Source organism: Prenolepis imparis, unplaced genomic scaffold (genome assembly GCF_030444845.1).
Source record: "Prenolepis imparis isolate NDT839.2.m4 unplaced genomic scaffold, iyPreImpa1.0 SCAF_11, whole genome shotgun sequence".
Lineage (NCBI taxonomy): Eukaryota > Metazoa > Arthropoda > Insecta > Hymenoptera > Formicidae > Prenolepis > Prenolepis imparis.
The window spans coordinates 724828-744837 of NW_028141169.1; the positions used below are offsets into that span (position 1 = coordinate 724828).

A 20010-nucleotide genomic window follows, 5' to 3' on the forward strand; every position below is an offset into this window, starting at 1 on the left:
CAGATGTTGATTGATTATAAAGGGAAAAGGATAGTTTTCGGGGGGTTTTAAGAGTGTGCTAAAGCCATCTGAAGTGCTGTTTAATCGAAATATCTTTTCATTAAAAAATGGCATCTAAGAATTTTCAGCGTGTGCTTTCTCGCCTCTGACGTCACAATCCAATATGGCCGCGGTGAGCACCCAGGAGCCTTAAAATGCACTTGCTTTTATATAATAATAATAATTAATTTTGTATCATTAAATTTATCAAATATTTCATTTCATCTTTTAGCGAAATTATCCAAAAATTGTGTGGTTAATGGAACATGTAATTGATATCAATTTACGTACGAATTTATAATTAAATTAAAATTAATTAAATTAGTAAAATTAGTCAACCTGTGCCCCGCACAGTTATAACTGATTAAATTGATTCAAGTTTTTATTACATATTTGATTCAATTTCCGCGTGTGCCTATTTCTGAATTAAATTCGAGAAACAGTGCACGTGCAACATGAGTTTTTAAATTTCGTGTCTAACAATAAGTCGCACGACGAGGCCGATACTGACTGTCTACCGCTATCATCAACCGATGACACACACAACTGTGACAACATCGGCGACATCGTGCTCGTGCCAAGAGCCCAAGAGACGCAGAAAAAGAAATGCATAGCCGTTAGTCGGATCGCAGTCCGCGTCGACGCTGGTTAGTATTTTGGTACCTCTCAAGAACCGCGATTGCAGATGACTTTTGTTTATACGTGCTTTGCCGGACGATGAAAGACCCGATGGACGAAAATCAAGGTACGTGACGTCAACGTCAGAAATAAAAACTAAAAAATACCTATCAGAAATAAAAACTAAAAAATACTCAGGAATTGAGTAGTGAATGGAGAGTCCTAGGAGAAAACCCCGGAGCTTTCAAGAATTCCTTTACGAAATACATGTAAAATAATTATAAATGATAAAAGACGTTTTTTAAAAATTATAATAGATGTTCAATGTTTTAAATAAAATTAGAAAGAAATTTTTAATTTATTTAAAATATTGAACATCTATTATAATTCTCAATAAAGGTCTTTTAGAATTTGTAAATTTTTTTACCTGTATTTTGTAAAGTAATTTTCCGATTTTCACACAAGAACGGAATTCTAATATGCTATTAAAAGATAGTCTAGATTTTCTTATAAAATTTGTATACCACCTTTGCGAGGTGCTATTTATACACATATTAATAATCATTATATTTTGTTATAAGATTATTATAAGAAATTATAAAATTATTATAAGGTTCACTTACCAGAGTTTGAAGCTAAATTCTTGAATACAAATTTTGGTACCAAGTCCATTATTCAGATCGCAGCTGCGTCACGAAAACGTCACTTCTAATGATGATGCAGCGATATTAATGATTAAGCGATGAGGAAAGCAACCATCTATTAAAACGAAATTAAATTATTTCATTAGCAATGCATACTTTGATATAAGAATAAATATTTTTTATTAAAAAAGAAAAATACAATTACAAGTAAAATAACATCTACTATAACACGATTATATAAGTGTGTATTATTTATATTTTATCGTCGAACAACAAACTCGTTTACTATTTTTACGCGCATACGTTTAAGGATTAATGCTATGCATATATGTTGTAATATTTTTCGCGTGAAGGAATATCTAATATCTAATGCGTGAAACGACGTCACGTCCGCGCTCTGATATCAGTTGCATTTATCAATATATTACCTATATAATACAACGCGAATTGTGCCTGAACGCGTCTCTTTCTATTTTCGCTTTAAAAATTTTCAATCGCGAAAACCGTACTTGAATTTACAAATAGTCTGATATTTTTGCATATGTTTATACCGAGAACAGGCGAGCTGTGTATGTATACATGCAATATGATCCAAAGAGCAAACTCCGTAATTAGTCATCAAACAACCGTTTTACCTCCACTCTCCATCTGCCATTGTATCACGTTCCTGAAGTGGAAGGATGAAGTGAATGTATCTGTTGAGAAGAAAGAGACGAGATAGGCAAAATTAGGTTGTAGCTAAGAAGAGGACGGAGAGATAGAGATTTCATAGCTTAAGCGAGATGAGAAATAGAGATGGTGTAAATTTATCATCGAAAGAAGTTTCTACCCAGTAAACACAAAGTAACAGTAACATCAATGTTATAATTTCCCACTCAACAATGTAACTGTTATGTACAAGGCATGTTATATTGCAGTTACATTGTTGAGTGGGAAATTATAACATTAATGTTATGTTACTTTTACTTTGTGTTTACTGGGTATCTACATATAGAGAGAAAATATTATAAACTGAGAAAATGCAATTGTGTGCGATAATGTAATTGCAGACTATAAATCTCGACATTCTTTTATGTCATATTTATTTTCATAAATTAGCATTATTATTATTATAACGACAAGAATTAATAATCCTATAAACCCCATGTTCCGATATTACTGCCAGTACTGAAAATATATAATATACGTAACGTAAACTATAGCTTTTCAGTACTGGCAGTGTATATCGGAACATGCCCAAAAACTCGCGAGTCACGTCTCATTGTTGACAAATAAACGTTCGAATATATGCATGAGAATGTGACTCCTAACATATATACAGGGTGTTAAAAAAAAGGGTAAAATATTTTAAGGGGATTTAGTATGCCTCAAAATAAGTTAAAAAGTCTTAATAAATATGGGTCCGCAAGTAAGTCATTTTTGAGATATTGCGAAGATGCAGGGTCTGCATAGACATGGAAGGAGGTCATTTTGAGCATCTTCTTTAAGATAAGGTAAAATACCAACTTATTTTTCTGCATAAATTATAATAAAAATAAAAATTTTAAACAAAAAATAAAAATTATAAAAAAATATAAAAAAAAATTAAATTAAAAATATCTCAAAAACGGTTTATTTGCGGACCCATGTTTATTAAGACTTTTCGACTTGTTTTTAGGCATACTAAATCCTCTTAAAATATTTTACCCTTTTTTTTTAACACCCTGTATATAGAGTGTCCAAGGAAAACTAAGTTTTATTTATCTGTATACATACATATACACATACGTAAATATATATACGTGTGTGTGTATATACTATTTCATCTTTTTTACTGAAATTAAATTTCATATATATGCGAAATTATTTAATTTCAGTAAAAAAGATGAAATACACACACGCACACACACACACACACACATATATAATAAGTATACTTATGTATGTGTGTGTGTATGTATGTATATATGTATGCATGTGTATGAGTGTTTAGAGAGTTACTATAAATTCGTGCGTCCTTAAAGTATTAACCTATAATAAATATATAAAGTGTACTTGAAATTCGAACAAAGAGAGAAAAAAGAACACAATGACGAGGGCAAATAAAACCTAAAAAAAAAAAAACAAATCTGACACAGACACTACATATTCGACGTACGTTACGATGAGAATTAAAATTTTCCACTTCAACTTTTTTATATTTTTTCAATATTATTCTGCTACTCAATTCTGATTGAAATTTCATTTCAGCTACATTGAAAGATAGAATTTTGTAATTGTTGTTTATATTTCGGAAGGTATGAGAAATGGCGAATGAAGAAAAGCAAATGCATCAGTTTCATATCATTTATATATAATTTCTTTCGATGTTGTAAACAATCGTAATTGCAAGGATGCGAAAGAAAAATGAAAATAAAATAAAAGATACATACGTATATTGTTAAAATGGCGAATATTATCGCGAAATATTCTTCTTGCGAAACTCTCCGGTCCCTCCGGTCATTTACGCGCGTCAAATTGCCTTGAAGTTTGCGATATAAATATAATAAGCCGAGGACTCGTAAGCGAGCAAGATAGGCAGCTTCCCGCTAGAGACACAACGTCACACATGATTGGCTGTCACACATGATTTCAAAAATTCCCTATTCGATAGCCAATCGCGTGACAGTGTGCCTGCGATTTCCTCCGGAAAGCTCCCTTTCTTGATGTTACGCTCCCCGTGCCTGAACGAAGAACCGTTACGTCATACGTCAAATATGTCAACACTGCAACTGCATTCACGTGTTTGCAGTGCAAGTGCAAGTGCAACATCCCCGGCCACTGTGTTTATTATTGCCGGTTATCGCGAGACGTAACACGCGATATGACAATAGGTAAAGAATCTCTCTGTCTCTCTCTTTCTCTTGGCTGCACTTGTGTCTCGCGTTCTAAATTTGTTACACGTTCTAAAGATGAAATATCTACTCGGAAAAAAGTCAAAAGAACCGCAATTGTCATTAATCATCATTATTGTCATTAGAATAAGCTATCATTAGCATAAGCTTGACATTTTCCTTATACTTGCAGAAACGGATGTTTCTGCGCTGTATCTTGACGTGTCGCAAGTGAAATCGTTGACTGGAGACTCGCGAAAATCCGTAAGTCTAGCCCTCTCCTCGTTTCTTATGGTCTGCATTTTATTTTGTTCTTGCAGTGTTTTACTAGTTATTTTTGAATTCTTATAAAAATATAAATCTTTTATTTCTGTCCATATGCTTTAATATTTTTGCTTTTAATTAAAACGTTAATTTATATTGAACTGTCCATGTAATGCTGTGCAATGCGCAAGCATCCGGTAAGAATATAATATATGTGAAAAGAAAATATATCTTTAAATTATAAACTTTTTTTTTATATATTAAAGAATTATATTAATATAACTCTTATACTTGCTATTAATTAGATTAATTTGATCACGTGTTATATTGCCCAGTAGAGGAAACTCTAGTAAATATTAATAACATTAATTTATCATTATAAGAATTAGTAAAAAGTTTTCTGAATTATATTGCTTTTGTTACGCAGAATAAATATTTATTATGCGTAATAAATCAATTCACCTTTCGCTTAAAAGGGACAACATAGAAATAGACACATTTTTTCGTAATTTAAAGTGAATACTAATTTATATAATTTCTTTCGTAGGAATATAACAATGCACGTGATGCCAATCCAGGAGGTTGGACCCCGTTGCTGGTCCTGGGTGGTATCACTTGCTGTCTGGGATCAGCATTACCAGCAGGATTTAACATAGGTGTTATGAACAATCCTGGTCATGTTTGTAACATTTCAATTTGCTATTCAATCAAACGCATAATATTATTGGAAATTATTTATTAATTTATGAATTATCCATTAATTTCTTTTGTAGCTTATGAAATCCTTCTGCAACGATAGCATCAGGGAAAAATATAACGTACAATTGTCCAACCATGAGCTGCAGATACTCTGGTCCGCCATAGTATCCATCTTTCTAATCGGTGGTGTATCTGGATCTTTAATCGCTAGCTGGCTAAGTGATCGATTCGGACGGAAAGGTGCGCTGGGTGCGGGCAATATCTGCGGAATTGTAGGAGCTATTGTGTTCTTGCTCGTACGACACGTGAACTCGGTCGAGCTTTTCCTGATCGCTCGAGTGCTCGTTGGTGAGTCCGAGGAATCATGATTTAACTTGATCTCTTTTTAATTGGACTAATTAATGCGAGAATACAATTTCTGTAAGATCTAATTGAAAGAATGTGAAGGTAAATATAAGAATCTCTATTCCTTCAATCATTTTTGAATGTTCAACATTTAATAGTCTTTCTAAATGTCCGTAGGACTTTCCGGCGGTCTAGCCACTTCCTTGCTTCCGATGTACATGACGGAAATAGCGCCTTTAAGATTACGGGGTGCTGTCGGGGTTTTATGCCAATTAGGCATCACCTGCGGCGTGCTGATAGGTCAAATCGTCGGGCTGAAGACCGTCCTGGGTACTCCTGAATCGTGGCACATCATGTTAGCGTCCTTCTCACCGTTATGTGTCGTTGCGCTGTTAGTGACCATCGCCTTGCCAGAAAGTCCAAAGTATTTGTACATAATCAAGGGAGAACAAGGAAAGGCTCTCAAAGGTACGTGTAACTTTTATGAACGATCATTCGAGTACATTTGCTATACGTGAGTACTCTGATCTTTGCGTAAGAGTTCTCTTGAATTTTCAATCACCAGCTGACTTATTGACTTTGAGTTTTCTATTATGAATTCCAATTTCTTTTCAAGAACTCAGTCGTCTGCGCAATATGGATATAACGCTCTTGCAAAACGAGATCACCAGTTTACGAGAGGAATTGGCGATGAGATCGATGAGTGACAGATGGAGTATTCAGCGCGTACTGAAAGAACCGTCCGTGAGACTGCCGTTGTTCCTAGTGTGCCTAATGCAATCCGGCCAACAACTCTCCGGCATTAACGCAGTTTTTTATTATTCGAATTCGATATTTCTCGGAGCTGGGCTGGGAATTACTGGGGCTCAGTACGCGACTCTGGGGACAGGCGTCGCGAACATTCTCATGGCAATTATCTCTGTGCCGATAATGTCGTTATTCAGTAGAAGGAAAGTACTGTTTCTGAGCTGTTACTTGTGCGTAGGATGCCTTATAGCTCTATGCATCTTTATTCTATTAATCGTAAGTACATATGAAGAAATTATATTCATAATATATATTATTAAGTAATACATAATAATATAATATATGTATATTATTAGTAGTATTATAATATATATTATAATATATTAATTTTTTTTAATATATAATTTTAATATAATAATTTTAATAATACACAAATGATACCGTAATTTAAAACAATTTAAAATAATGTGTAATAATTTCAATATGATATGGGATATATAAGATATTTTAAAATTGACTCGTTTCTCTTTCTCACAGGAAACAGCTTCGTTCATGCCAGTACTTTGTACCATCGCGGTACTCGCGTACGTTGTATTCTACGGTATCGGTCTCGGCCCGATACCGTTTTTCATCGGCTCCGAATTATTCGACGTCGGTCCTAGACCTGCCGCTATGTCGTTAGGTAGCATGTTTAATTGGGGAGGAAACTTCGTCGTCGGAATGTTATTTCCCTCGTTACAAGCCGCGATTGGCCCGTGGGTTTTTCTAATCTTCGCCGGAATTACATTGATCTTGGTTCAAGTTAATCGGTACGTATAATACTTGTGTAATTATTCTACATCGTAGATTTAATGTTCTTCACTCGTGATGTAATTAATTATTGTAAAATGTTTATTACAGAGTCTACTTGCCCGAAACAGGAGGACGAAGCACGACAGAGATAGCAGCTGCCATGACTCAAGGATTTAAATCGAGACCGAATGCAACACTGACCTCGTAGATTTCTAATATTAGATTACTACGTAACTCGATTAAGTATTTTTACATAAAGATTAGGTATCTTTTATACGGCTTTTTACGAAATCGATAAAATCGTTATCACGACGTGAATAATAATTCGCGCATTATTCTCATTCAATCACACAACAATCTGTAAATAATGCGCCACTACACATAACTTATTTGAGCAAGAGCCAAGTATATGTGCTCTGAGAATCAATTTTATAGGACTATTTATATATATATATTCTCTATTTCGCGAATATTGAAAATAATAGTGTAGAATGATATCTTACACATGTGATCGATGATTAGAATACGCGATTTTGACATATTTATACATCTCAACGTACACGCATTCATACTTATTTTAATATTGCAATCACAATATTAAAAAGAATCACTGCCGATATATGACATCGATTTATTGCAAACAGATGTACAATATTTAACGTTTAGTGAAAAATTTTATTTACAAAGTTCTTATTTTCGCTGTATCTAGAGTAAATATATATATATACAAATTTTTTCACACAATACACTCTAGCACTTAATCGATTCGTGTTCTAAGCTTGCCGTACAATTGATCCAATTTTTCGTAAAATACCAAGCATAGAACCGTATGCGGCGCTATTCTTATCCATGTTGGAAACGTTCCTTTATATAGGCCGGTCAAACCCTCCGTGCGAAATATCTTTATGAGCGCGTCTCCAAGCCCTTTATACAAGGTACCCTTCCCGGTTGCGTCTGTCTCTGTATTTGCAAAGCACGTTTTAAACAACTTGCGATCTTTAAAATATAATAATAAATGCATCAAATGTGCTATTCAAAAATTTATCGATATACTGATTCTTCAACTTTTAAGCTTCTCTCTCTCTCTCTCTTTAATCTTTAATCTTTTACATTAAAGTTCTAAAAGCTTTGCGACTTGCATATTTATAGGCAGACATACTAAAATCGTATTTATAGTCATGTATATACTGTATTGTATTTATATTCGCAGATAAGTTGATATAATGTTAATGTTATAATATAATGTTAATATAATGTTAGCGCATATGCGGATGCGTCTTCTGATCGCCAATGCAATATGAAAAAGTATTTTATTATAAGATCTGCGAATATATACGTTCCTTACAAACGAATCTGTTAATTCGACGAGTTGGTTTGTACCAACTTGAAATTTCACGCGTCGTTTATTGGCATGTAGTACTTAAAAGCATAATCGTGGCCTTTGTTAATCGCGTAATGTTCAATATATAATAGCACAGTTTTAACGCGTGAGCATACTCACGTTGATTGTACAACCGCGTCGCCAAAACGTCGAACGGCTGCATGGTGACGGCTACGCAACTGCCTCCGATCACGGCGGCCAAGAAGGTCAACAATATCGGACGATCTGGAAATATCTGAGAGAAATTAAGAACGCTCTCCATTGCCTCTTGAATCTCACACTGAAGAATTACTCTAGGGAATCTCTGTTTTCAAAATTCGAGTACTTTTAAATATTTATCGCTCCATTATTTCGTTATCTTTAGTTGCAAAGGAAAGTTTTATTAAGGAATATGATATATAATAATGGAAGCGATCAAATTACTTACATTTAGCGAGCGCAACCAATCGGATGTTAATCCGAAGGTGGTCAACTGCGTCGCCGAGCCGACGAACACGCGCGGCAAGTTGGCGTTCCATCCTCGATATAGGGCCGCGATGCCACCTTCCTTCCATAGAGACTTGTAAGCGTCCCACGATCCCGAGTGATTGTGCTGATAGCCCACGGCGATGGATTTCGCGGATTGCGCTTGTAACTGCGTCTTGACCTAGAATAGAATTGAACGGTATAATTTACGTATATGACGCATGTCTTTATTAACTACATTTTTAGGCACAAAGATACTTATATAATCATATATCTTTATTAAATCAATTTTTGCTCAAAGCAAATTGTTTATATATGTATATTTATCGATACTTTAATTTTTAATTTTCGATATTCATATTTTCAGGTATTAAATATTGCTAATCTCAATCTCATCAGTTTCATATCGAGTTTGATCTGGAAGAGGGACGATTACCAGGTACAATGGACTGCCGAGGACGGCGCCGACGCAGCCGGCTATGCCGGACACTAGGGCGGTCCGCAGGACGTCGGTGTTGCCCCGCGCGTCGACGATCAACTCGTACCTCTGAGCGGACTTGAAGGCACCCAAACGAATCCCGTTGAGTACCACCTGGAAGGCGAGAGCTGGCACGAGTCCGGCTTGCAGGGCGAACGCGCCCTCGTGCTTGGCTATGAGATAAGCCGTGTGCAGGGTGTTTTTATATATCCTCTTGTACGAGCCGCGGGCCTCCAGTTCACCCTGCAACTGCAGTCGCACCTTCACCACGTCCATGGGGTTCGTGAAGAAGCCGGCGCCTACGGCTGCCAGGGCGCCCATCGCGAATTCCACGCCCGGCCTGATAAAATAGATAAGAGAATAGCTAATAGAGAGAATCGAATGCGATAATTTTAAATGCATCGAATGTAATTATAATAATCTTCTATTTTTTTTTATCGGTTTACAACAATAAGATATCCTAATGTATGAATATATTTTTAAAAATATTTATTCATGTTTTTTTCATCTAATTATATGTATTTTTTTTAAATTAATTTTTTATTTAATTTTTTAAAATTAATTTTATTTCTATAATAAAAAATAGAGAGAGATAATTTTATACAGAATAGGATTCGCAATCGATTATTTTTAATTTATTTATTTTTATATTTCGCGCGAGTTTTAATAATCTTAATTGTCAATTTCAAATTATAATTACATTCTTGTCAATTATAAAAATGTCAATCGCATATTATCAGAAATTTTTGAAATATCCTTAATTAGTCTTTATAAATCATATAAATAATCCATCAAAGTGAAACAAAATTCTTATATTTACACACTTTTTCATTATAAAATTAATTCTTGATTTATTTCTATAATAAAAAAGGGAAATAATTTTACATAATTTTATATTAAAATTCGCAATCGAATATTTTTTTAAATTTAAATATGCCTTTAATATCTCGCACGCGTTGTAATCTTAATTATAAATAAAATAAAAATGTCCATCGCATATTATCAGAAATTCTTGAAATTAAAAAACTTTAATAAAATTAGTCTTTAAAACTAAAAAATAAAATTTTAATAAGATTATTTAGATCGATCTTTGGACTGTTATGGAAATAAACTTGGCTCTAATTGTAAGTCGATCGAACAGAGAGAATATATAACGACCTAAATAAGTCTAGTAAGCGTCGCTTAGTCACGTCGAAATGACTAGCCAGATGATCGTTACGTAACAATCACGCGTTTCACCAGTTTGCACGAGCTAAGCTAACTGAAAAACTGATCGAGAGATTCCGAGAACAATTGATAATGATCGAATAATAATCGACGAATCGCGACAAAAAATCCGCGGGAAAACTCGCGCACAGAACTTACGGTTTTTTACTGATGCTCGACGTCGTGCTCATTTCTCGGAAGGAAACGAATGTTCCAGGACTTTTTTAACGTTATATACACCACGCGATAATAACACGATACATGTGCTTTACATATGTTGTATGTTCATATATTGAACACGTGCTGCGATATCTGACGAATTCTTACTGATTGTGAGACCAAGTCACTGCAGTCACAACTATATACCAACTCTGTCGGAATTTACATCATATTCCATTTACATGTGCCCGATAATTATTATCGCGTATATTTATCAGTTTTACGTCATTATTAGTTTCGAAATTATCTTTACATTGTTCAAAAATATTTTTAATAATCCATCTTGACATGCGCGCGGACAGAAACTGTTCGATATGTCTCAATCTTTTATAACTATATATTATGCATTTTCTTTCAAGGTTGAGACAGAAGTGATATATATGTGTATGTACACTATATGTATATATGTGTGTGTCATATGTGTATATATACATCTTGCATAGAACAATAGCATTAAAAATTCTTATCTAAACAATTATTTTTTTTTTTTACTTAAAGAATAAAATAAAGTAATAAAAGTGTCTAGGACAGTTTTTTTTATTAATAACGTAAATATACACTGTAATAAAAACTTTATTACATACTTTGATTTAACAGGATGTATTCATAAATTATATGAGTGTTGATTTAAAAGTCTATTCAATATAATCAGTAGATTGCTTTCTACGATCTCACAATTCGCATGCGATTTTACAAATGCAATTGATTTAGTTGAATTATAATTAAATTTACAGTTATAATTAGAAAATTATATACACTTTATACAAATGTAGAAAAAAAGATTCTGTATTCTTTGCGAGCAATCAATGTGAATTTTTTATATCTTGCTTGATTTCAATTTTAAAACATTACAACATTATTAAGCCACAGATAAACTTCCACCAGCTTTGGAAATCTTTGTAATCTCTTCTTTAAACTTTGCGATAGTTTCTTTCGCCAATGTCAATTTTTCCTTAAGATCTATCACTTCTAATCTTATCTTGTTGCGCGCCTCCAGAATGTCTTTCATTGTAGATTCTTTCTTTACTTCAACTGTAAAGAATGAAATAAATGAATTAAAATTTATTAAATTATAATTAAATCGAAATGTATTGAATTATAATTAAATTATTGGAGATAATATACTGTTATACAAACAGTCTGTATTATGTCGCCAAACACCAAGAGTCATAGGTCTACTGGAATTTAACAAATGTTGCATCAACGCCGTTGGATCTTGAAAGACTATTTCTTCGTAAAATTCAGAGACTAGACTTTCCTTCCCCAACTGTATCTCAGGCATTGATTGGAATAACTTCAGCACATGATATATCGTTACCTAAAATTATAACATTTTCAATGTAGTCAATGTTTGCAAAATATATTTATCTACAATCTTGCGGCAAGCTTTTCACTTACAGGGCGTTCATTTGGATCGTGAAAATAGATTTTAATGACTATCTCGAATTCTCCCCAGCCAGTTTCTGTCAATTCAAACGGTGGCTTGGTCACGATTCGATTAGGATTATTGTAACTCTCATGCAGTTTAAAATGCACCTTTTTCACATAAGCGGACATATCCTCATTGTGATACGGCTTGACATACACAGTCCACTGATGCGTATGACCATCTTCCTCTCTCTTCTTGTCAAAGTAACGTGCGACATTACCATAAATTATAGGCTTAACAATAGTAACTCCCTGTTGACAAACAGCTGATATAAAGTAACGTTAAATTAATTTTTCTGACATTCTCTCTGTGTCAATATATATATGTTATAGGTTATGTCGCCCAAGTATGTAAACATTTCATCACCTTTACTCTACCGCCAGAATCTGGACCGAATTCATTTGTAGACGCCATTATGTTCGACTTGATATCGCATTATTTCTGAGAAAAAAATTGATGCTAAAACATTTATATCCGATTCAAACGGCACAACATTTTACCTCTTCTCAAACTTTCTCCATTTTTTTGAGCGCCATCTGATGACGGACGCTGAAACTAGAAATCAATATGGCAGCAAATAGCGCTATATTCAAAACTATTATATTCGAAAAGTTTTTTTACGAGGAAAATCAGCATGTAAAAAATATTAAGTATATAAAATAATTGACATTTTTCTTTCTTAATTGTATCGCCAGTCATCTCGTCTTCGCCTATATGAGTGAGTTGCAATAAGATAATTTTTGTATAAAGTGTTTGAATGTGAGAAAGAAGCTTTACTAATTACATTAATATCAAATTACATTGATATTTATTACGATGTTTGTTTTAAGATTTAAAATATTCGTATATACTTATATAAAAATAGAACATGCAATTAATGGAACAAATATATGATCCGTCGAGTAGGTCGATTTAAATCATTAGATGAATAGATAAAATTGTATTATTTATTATGCGTTTTTCATCGATCAAGAGATACATATGTATCGGCGTTAATCGAAATTGATAGCTATTTAATATACGAGAGATTGCGACGTATATAGATATATATTAGATAAAACGGACTGAGAATTGTGTACGTACTCGGTACAGCTTATTTGGAAGAGTGTATTATCGCACAATCTATAACGTATTGTACTATATCTTGATGGTTTTTTTGTTTTGTTACATAGTCGAGTATTATTATCAACGTCACAGAGTTTTACGATATTTGGCTCGAATCGCTCTATGCATTAATCGACTGATTCGAAAACAATTCCGAAGAAATATAATATATTTCAAACAATATATATACATGTATAAAAGCATATTTGTTTTCAACTTCAAATTCGCGAACAAGTGCTTTGAAGTATTTACCTGGCGCGAGAATAAGATACTATGCATACTCGGATAATTATATGATTCGTGTGTGTCTATATTGTCAATTGGATACTTGCTTCTAGCAAGAGGCAAATAGTTCAAAGCAAGATCAAAGTACGCGTATGACGAGTGACTTATGCTCGTCGTACGCCTAATAATAACAGTTCAGAAAAAATTCAATATCCGAACTAATATCACTTAAGAGAGATGCACGTCTACAGGCGTATTTATATAATTACGTCAAACTTCTCTTCATCGACGATCACCTCGATATCACATTACTTCTTGCTACTTACCTACAGACACGCGTCAATCAAAAAATATAAAAATCACAAAATACACGTACTCTCTTTCTCTCTCTCTCTCTTTCTTTTTCCGCAGAACTTGCATCGTCACACAGAATCTTCCATCTGTGTCTATACATCTGTTTCTCATAATAGGGTACAATTGTCAGTTGCGTTGATTAGATGCGTCTCGTCTCTAGGTCGTCTGACACATAGGAAGAAAGGATTCGGATGTGCGCGCTGATTTGACGTACGCGGAAGGATAGGTGGCAGCCAGCTGCCGGAATCTATGCTCTGCTTCAGCGTCCCAGTATATCAACATAGGTAGGAAATTGCTGCGCCATGCTTATACAAAAGCTTGTCATTATCACGTGCGTAGTATTTTCTCCTTCCCTCTGAATCGTTCCTCTAGATATCCCGGGATCTGAAAATTGAAAGTTCCACAACGGGCAGTTTAGCGTTTATATCAATATACGCCGCAGAAAAGAAATCTGATCTACACATGCATAGCGCAGAAAAGGATATTTATCTTCTACCGTGGATACATACATTGTATTATACGTATATAACTTTATAAAGATTTTATTGGCAAGCTGAAACAATTAGAATCACACTGGCTATACAGTGTGCTTACAGCTGTAAACTTTGATCTTTAATAGATAACCTTGTGTCATGGTGTCATTAATTATGTAATATCTTACGCAAGTATATTTAAAAATATTTCACACTTTTTTTTTAGAAATATAATTTTATTTTATCTGCTTCATAGTGGATAAAATACCTTAGAAACATATTTAGTTTTATCATCTATAATTGCAATTTGCTCATTTCTGTTATCAATTAAAATTGTGCGTTTAACAGTCTGCATAATTCTGCAATCATTACGCGATGATAAGTACAAACTAAATCATTATTACTCTATTGCTGCGAATGATCAAGCTTAATACATACAATGTTAGTACCATGATTTCACAATATTGTTGCTTATATGATGCTAGCCTGAAAAAATGGCACATAATTATAAATACACATTTACAACTTTCTATCAAAAATATTGAGAGTAAAGAGTGATTACAAACAATTATTTACAATTTAAAAGAGACTAATGTGTTTGTATTACATTAGATGCTATATTTAAAAAATGCATGCGACGGATCTCTAATAAAAGCGATTTGATTTTTGGACGAATGTAGATGAATCTAAGGTAAAGTTTGGATTAGATATAAGAAAATGGTCCACTTTTCCACTACAGCTAACAGAATCAGGCACTCTGGGAACATTAAAACATATGCAATGCATAGGAATTAAAATCTTTTATTGATATAGCGAGTGTCAGAGAGAGAGAGAGAGAGAGAGAGAGAGAGAGAGAGAGAGAGAGAGAGAGAGGAGAGAGATAGAAAAAGAGAGATTAGCAAGCAAACAGGTGAAGGTATATTTGCATCCGTTATCTCTTTCAGTAAGTAAAGCGCGGTGGAGGGGGGGGGCGCAATTATATTGATTTTATCATGATTATTTCTACCTTTGGTTTCGGCCGATGAGTGTCCACAGCTTCTATCGGTAGCCGAATGTTTTCCACCTTACAACCGTAAGCGACTGGTGTTAATTTCATGATGGTGTGCAAAGGTACTTCCAAATATGGTAACTCGTCTGAAATAGTAGCAAAATAACTTGACGATCAGTTGTACAAAACAATTTTCCTTAAAAGATAACAAAAAATATATATATATATATATATATATATATATATATATATATATTCGAGATACCTTATATAAACAGGTTTCTCGAGCAAATCAATGTCTCGTATTAGAAAGACAAATCGTATAATGCCGATAATAGGATTTCGCGCGTGAGCGAGAACAAACTACTTGACGACATGATAAAGCGAATAATTACGTCATTATAATCCGCTCTTGCATGCACGAGTGTTTATCATTTATTTTCCCGACACGTTTCAATACGAAGGTCAAAAGTTGCGCGCAGCGCCTCGATATTACAGTATCTACATTCTCGGAAGCGAATGTTTATGAATCACACAAGGGTCAGCGATTATATACTTGAATCGTTTTCTTTGAATAAGCGATCGCAAAGATTGAGTTTCATAAGATATACTGACCTGCGCTTTTGTCCAAGAAATAAGCGAGCAAACACCGTAGAACGGCTTGATGACTTACGACCAAAACATTGCCCTGACGTTCCAATTCCATTATCACAGGCTCCAGCCGCGCGACAAGATCTTCATAACTCTCCCCTCTCGGATATCGATACGAGAACTTGTTTTGATCTCTGGCGGCGAAGTCGGTTGGATACTTCCCGGCGATGTCTTCGTAACTCATTTCCTCGCAAATACCCTGAGATGATTCATGAAAAAATAACAATGATAAGAAATTGATTAGAGCTAATCTCTTCGACGCGCTTCAACTTACAGCATCAATCTCGTTGAGAGCCTTCCACCTTTCTTGAGGTGCCTTTACGTCAGTCGCGGTCTGAATGGTCCTCTTCAGCCAGCTAGTCCACACTCTTAAACCCTGTACACAAACACTTGGATAATGCATGTATTTAAGCGTGAAATATGTATTGCTTATGTAACAAATTGTAATTTTCCTAAGTGATGTATCTTTGTATTATTACAAAACCTGGTACAGCTTAAAGATGAGATCAGAGTACAAGTTTTCGCGCGACATAATAAGAATATATGATTGTAGGATTTATTTACACGGTATATAAACAATATAACATTAATAAATTAATATATATTGAAAAATTTGCAGAAAGATTACCTGATGTATGTTCTGACTGGTGATGTACTCTGCCAATGCCTTGCCGTATTCGTGTCCCCGATCAGTCAAGTCCGAATCGCCGCCTATCCTGCCCTCGAGGTTCATCAGGCTCTCACCGTGCCTGGTCAAGTAAATGGTGCGTGGCACAATATGAATGTTCATAAGATAGTAAACTATTCTACTTTGTATATGGCCTTCGTGCTTATGGACTAGCACCTTCTCGCCGGTGTTGTATATTTTCATGAACGACAGGTCGCTCTCGCGCTCCTCGTCCAACGGCTGATACTTCTCCTGGTAATGCTCGATTCGCAGCATAAAGTCCGCGAGCACATCCTCCTTCTTCATAGTCGCGTAATCCGGACTGCTGACCTTCACCTGAAACGCAATGGAATAAAAATTGTGAATATGTTTATTGTTAGATTCATGTGAAGTATATCTTGTATCATCTAAACTAGATTTATTAATTTTTACAGCAACGATTAGCGCCGCTAAAACACATACTTCCATAATGTTCTGCTCGACGATCTCCGGGTCGTTGCATACCGACTCGACGAAGAAGAGCTTGAAGCCCATCTTGTGAACCACGATGTCGCGTATGAGCTGGCGTCTTTCGACCGTGGAGTTGGTGGCGTCGAAAACGGCCACCTCGCCGTCTCCGCTCTCCAACCACTGGCAGACATCGTTCAAAGCGTCCTTCGCGCACTGTGTTCGTATCGCCATGGCTTTTATATTATCGGGACGGAAAAACTCGTGGCACTGATAGGCCGTGGTGGCGTGTCGCCTGTATTCGCCCAAGTTGAAGACTTTCGTATTGATGCCGATCCAGTTGAGGTATCGGCACAGTTTCTTGGATATGTAGGTCTTGCCGCGTGCAGGCAGACCGACCATCGCGATCACGTGAGGCTTGTTCACGAAATTTGCACGTTCACCTGAAAAGAGGAAGATAAAATATTTAAGACTACACAGAGAGAATTTTCTCTTAGAATTTACTCTGAAGATCGTGGTTAAATGATATAAAAAAAATAATACTAAACTGTATAGTAAAATTAATCAAACATTTTATATTTTATTGTGATAGATATTATTATTTTTTATTGTGATAAATATTAATCAAAGAAATTCTCATAAAATTCTTTCCATACCATATTGTCCCACGATTACCATGATTTTCATAAATCCTAAGAGAAAATTCTATCTGTGTAGAAGAAAAAAATATTTAAAAAAATATATTAAAAATAATAAAGGTAAAATAATGAAAAAAAAAATATTGAAGACAAAATATTGAAAAAAATATTAACACAGAATAAGTCAATATGATATGTTATATATTATATACAGAAGTTTCGAAGTGGATCTAATGCATTATTTTCTTTAATGTCAATTTGCAAATATCGCAATAATTCTTAGTCATACTTACAACAAATTATTTTGCAATTACAACGTAGTTAACATGATGTTTCGCGAACTATGCACAATTTAATGTTCAATGTTGCTTCTTATCTATACGTACGTATGAAATTAAGACAAAGGCAGTGTATTTGTGTTTTAAATTTCATTAAAGTCGTTACATCACACTATAAATGGCTTAAATGCGCGACGGTTCTTATAAATTCTCTTACGAAACTGCGGATCGAATCATCTAACAAATGGGAGCTCGAAAAAATCGTTTCTCGTTCAATTTTACACCTTTTGCACGATAATTATATGTTTTTTAATGTCTTTCATCGCTATTTTTATTTATTTTAATCGCGTATTCTCGTGAAGAAGACAAAGTCTGACGCTTCAAGATATGTTTCGATAATGATAAGATATTCTAGAATTCGCCTTAAGAGTGCTTCGTTCACATTATCTCTTTTAAAAAGATTGTAATAATTATTTTTAAAAAATTATTTAAAAATATTAAAGAATTACTAAAAAATAATATCATATGGTTGTCAATGACAAAATCCACTGAATGAATAATCATAATCATATGTAAATGCATTATGTTTCCGTATTTCTCTTCAGGATCGAGTTTAGATGGACTGGAGCGATAATAATTGGTTTTATGTAGCCAATAATCTTATCGGAACGTGTCGCTCTAACAATATTGTTTTTTGACCGGATATTTTACATACATATGTTTTTCCAAACAATTTTGTCTAATGGGACATTATCTTTCTCAGAATAATTTAGCTAACTCTATCTATATACATATATATATATACATATAATTTCCTTGAACGCGATAACATATATATACTATCGGTATTTAAAATGTTTTATCGTCGTTTGCGCATATAAATGTAAAAGAAACTTGACGCTGGCTCTCTGTCAGCATACTCAGAAATAAAATAAGATTTTTTTTATTAAACGACTGTTGAAGGTTATTGGTGGAACAAGAGGAGATAATTATCGCGCGTCAAGTCTGTTTTGTGTTTCGGGATACAAAGTTTTTTCCTCCGGAAGGACATTATTTTATTATTTCTTTCGTTTATTTTTATTTTTTTTTTTTTTACATAATATTTCGTTATCTATTATATCGAGACATTTCAATTGAAAATAAAAAACGAGGAAGGAGAATAAGAAAAGAGCACAGAATAAGAGAAGAATTCGAAGATCGATCGATCTTTCTTGAACTCTGATTTTCGCTATTCGCGATAACGAAATGAAACTGCCAGGTAAACAATAACAGGACTATATCGTCTCCGAGAGAGATATGCACGGTTAAACTCTTTATAGCGTTGATAAGACGCTCGTAAAGATTCGTGTTTCATTAATTGGTGGCGCGAAAAGGGACCGGACATGCGCTTCCGGTTCGGAACTTTTCGCAGACGAGACATCGCGAGGTACGCGTAATTAATCGTGTCAGGGAGAAGACACCTGGTACATTGACCGCGAGATCGAAGACCTTGAACTTCCTCCGAAACGCAACCAACGAGTGCTCACGTTCGTCGCACGTGTTTCGATCGCGCGAGTGCGGGGGGGGGTAGAAGGGCGGAGGGGGGGGGGGAGAGAGAGAGAGAGAGAGAGAGAGAGAGAGAGAGAGAGAGAGAGAGAGAGAGAGAGAGAGAGAGAGAGAGAGAGAGAGAGAGAGAGAGAATTCGAGAGATTCGCACTTATATCATTGGAAGACTCAAAATATACATTACCTCGAATCGGGAACGGCTTCGTCTGAATGGTGTCCGACGTCGGCGGCGTGTAATGCATCTCGATTTCGGAATCGGTCATTCTATGCGGGATGCTCCGTCACAATTGATGTAGCCGTCGAGGGAGGAAAGGAGGGAGAGAGAAAGAGAAAGAAGGAACGCTAGAGATTCACGTACATCCATGCGCGAATCGCACGGACCGTGTCGACGTACTGGACGAGAACGAGGAACGAAGAACGAGCACGAACGACGCACGGCGGCGAAATTCGCCGCCGCCGCCG

General features: G+C 34.9%; 4 protein-coding genes and 1 long non-coding RNA gene across 14 annotated transcripts in view; 1 reads left to right on the top strand and 4 right to left on the bottom strand.

The window, feature by feature from the left end:
• Window positions 1-3802, bottom strand: part of LOC145942721 (uncharacterized) — a 31634-nt gene extending 27832 nt beyond the window's left edge. For 2 of the 3 annotated variants that reach the window (XR_014426409.1, XR_014426411.1), the window contains exons 1-3: window positions 3713-3802; window positions 1937-1996; window positions 1281-1416 (exon numbers count right to left, since the gene is read on the bottom strand). This is a non-coding gene — a long non-coding RNA (uncharacterized LOC145942721). Of the gene's footprint in view, window positions 1-703; window positions 825-1280; window positions 1417-1936; window positions 1997-3712 lie in introns of those variants that run through there. The other variant, XR_014426410.1, reaches the window with a different exon arrangement.
• LOC145942704 (solute carrier family 2, facilitated glucose transporter member 5) lies at window positions 579-11056 on the top strand. 4 transcript variants are annotated; one of them, XM_083049665.1, is made up of 9 exons: window positions 579-784; window positions 4347-4417; window positions 4965-5096; window positions 5191-5464; window positions 5639-5929; window positions 6078-6484; window positions 6746-7017; window positions 7109-9045; window positions 9214-11056. In XM_083049665.1, the coding sequence occupies exons 1-8, from the start codon at window positions 757-759 to the stop codon at window positions 7206-7208; spliced, it is 1575 nt and encodes a 524-aa protein (XP_082905791.1). In that variant the 5' UTR covers window positions 579-756; the 3' UTR covers window positions 7209-9045; window positions 9214-11056. The 4 variants fall into 4 exon arrangements, with proteins under 4 accessions (XP_082905791.1, XP_082905789.1, XP_082905792.1 ...); XM_083049663.1 differs by having other exon boundaries at window positions 9246-11056; XM_083049666.1 differs by lacking the exons at window positions 579-784; window positions 9214-11056 and adding an exon at window positions 3178-4153 and having other exon boundaries at window positions 7109-7245.
• LOC145942710 (solute carrier family 25 member 35) lies at window positions 7758-10828 on the bottom strand. 2 transcript variants are annotated; one of them, XM_083049681.1, is made up of 5 exons: window positions 10690-10828; window positions 9283-9664; window positions 8809-9027; window positions 8502-8616; window positions 7758-7960 (listed from the first exon to the last, which is right to left on the bottom strand). In XM_083049681.1, exons 1-5 carry the CDS (start codon window positions 10719-10721, stop codon window positions 7758-7760), a joined length of 951 nt encoding a protein of 316 aa, XP_082905807.1. In that variant the 5' UTR covers window positions 10722-10828. The 2 variants fall into 2 exon arrangements, with proteins under 2 accessions (XP_082905807.1, XP_082905806.1); XM_083049680.1 differs by lacking the exon at window positions 10690-10828 and having other exon boundaries at window positions 9283-9748.
• Window positions 11057-11293: 237 nt separating the features above from the next.
• Gas41 (YEATS domain-containing protein 4 Gas41) lies at window positions 11294-12740 on the bottom strand. The gene is made up of 4 exons (XM_083049683.1): window positions 12545-12740; window positions 12148-12429; window positions 11887-12067; window positions 11294-11781 (listed from the first exon to the last, which is right to left on the bottom strand). Exons 1-4 carry the CDS (start codon window positions 12590-12592, stop codon window positions 11609-11611), a joined length of 684 nt encoding a protein of 227 aa, XP_082905809.1. The 5' UTR covers window positions 12593-12740; the 3' UTR covers window positions 11294-11608.
• A 371-nt stretch (window positions 12741-13111) lies between these two features.
• On the bottom strand, window positions 13112-20010 carry Pfrx (6-phosphofructo-2-kinase/fructose-2,6-biphosphatase). Of its 4 annotated transcripts, XM_083049671.1 has the most exons (8): window positions 19733-20010; window positions 17103-17530; window positions 16602-16976; window positions 16248-16349; window positions 15938-16172; window positions 15341-15468; window positions 14773-14820; window positions 14388-14693 (listed from the first exon to the last, which is right to left on the bottom strand). In XM_083049671.1, exons 1-7 carry the CDS (start codon window positions 19809-19811, stop codon window positions 14806-14808), a joined length of 1362 nt encoding a protein of 453 aa, XP_082905797.1. In that variant the 5' UTR covers window positions 19812-20010; the 3' UTR covers window positions 14388-14693; window positions 14773-14805. The 4 variants fall into 4 exon arrangements, with proteins under 4 accessions (XP_082905795.1, XP_082905797.1, XP_082905796.1 ...); XM_083049669.1 differs by lacking the exons at window positions 14388-14693; window positions 14773-14820 and adding an exon at window positions 13112-14245 and having other exon boundaries at window positions 19733-20009; XM_083049670.1 differs by having other exon boundaries at window positions 14388-14820.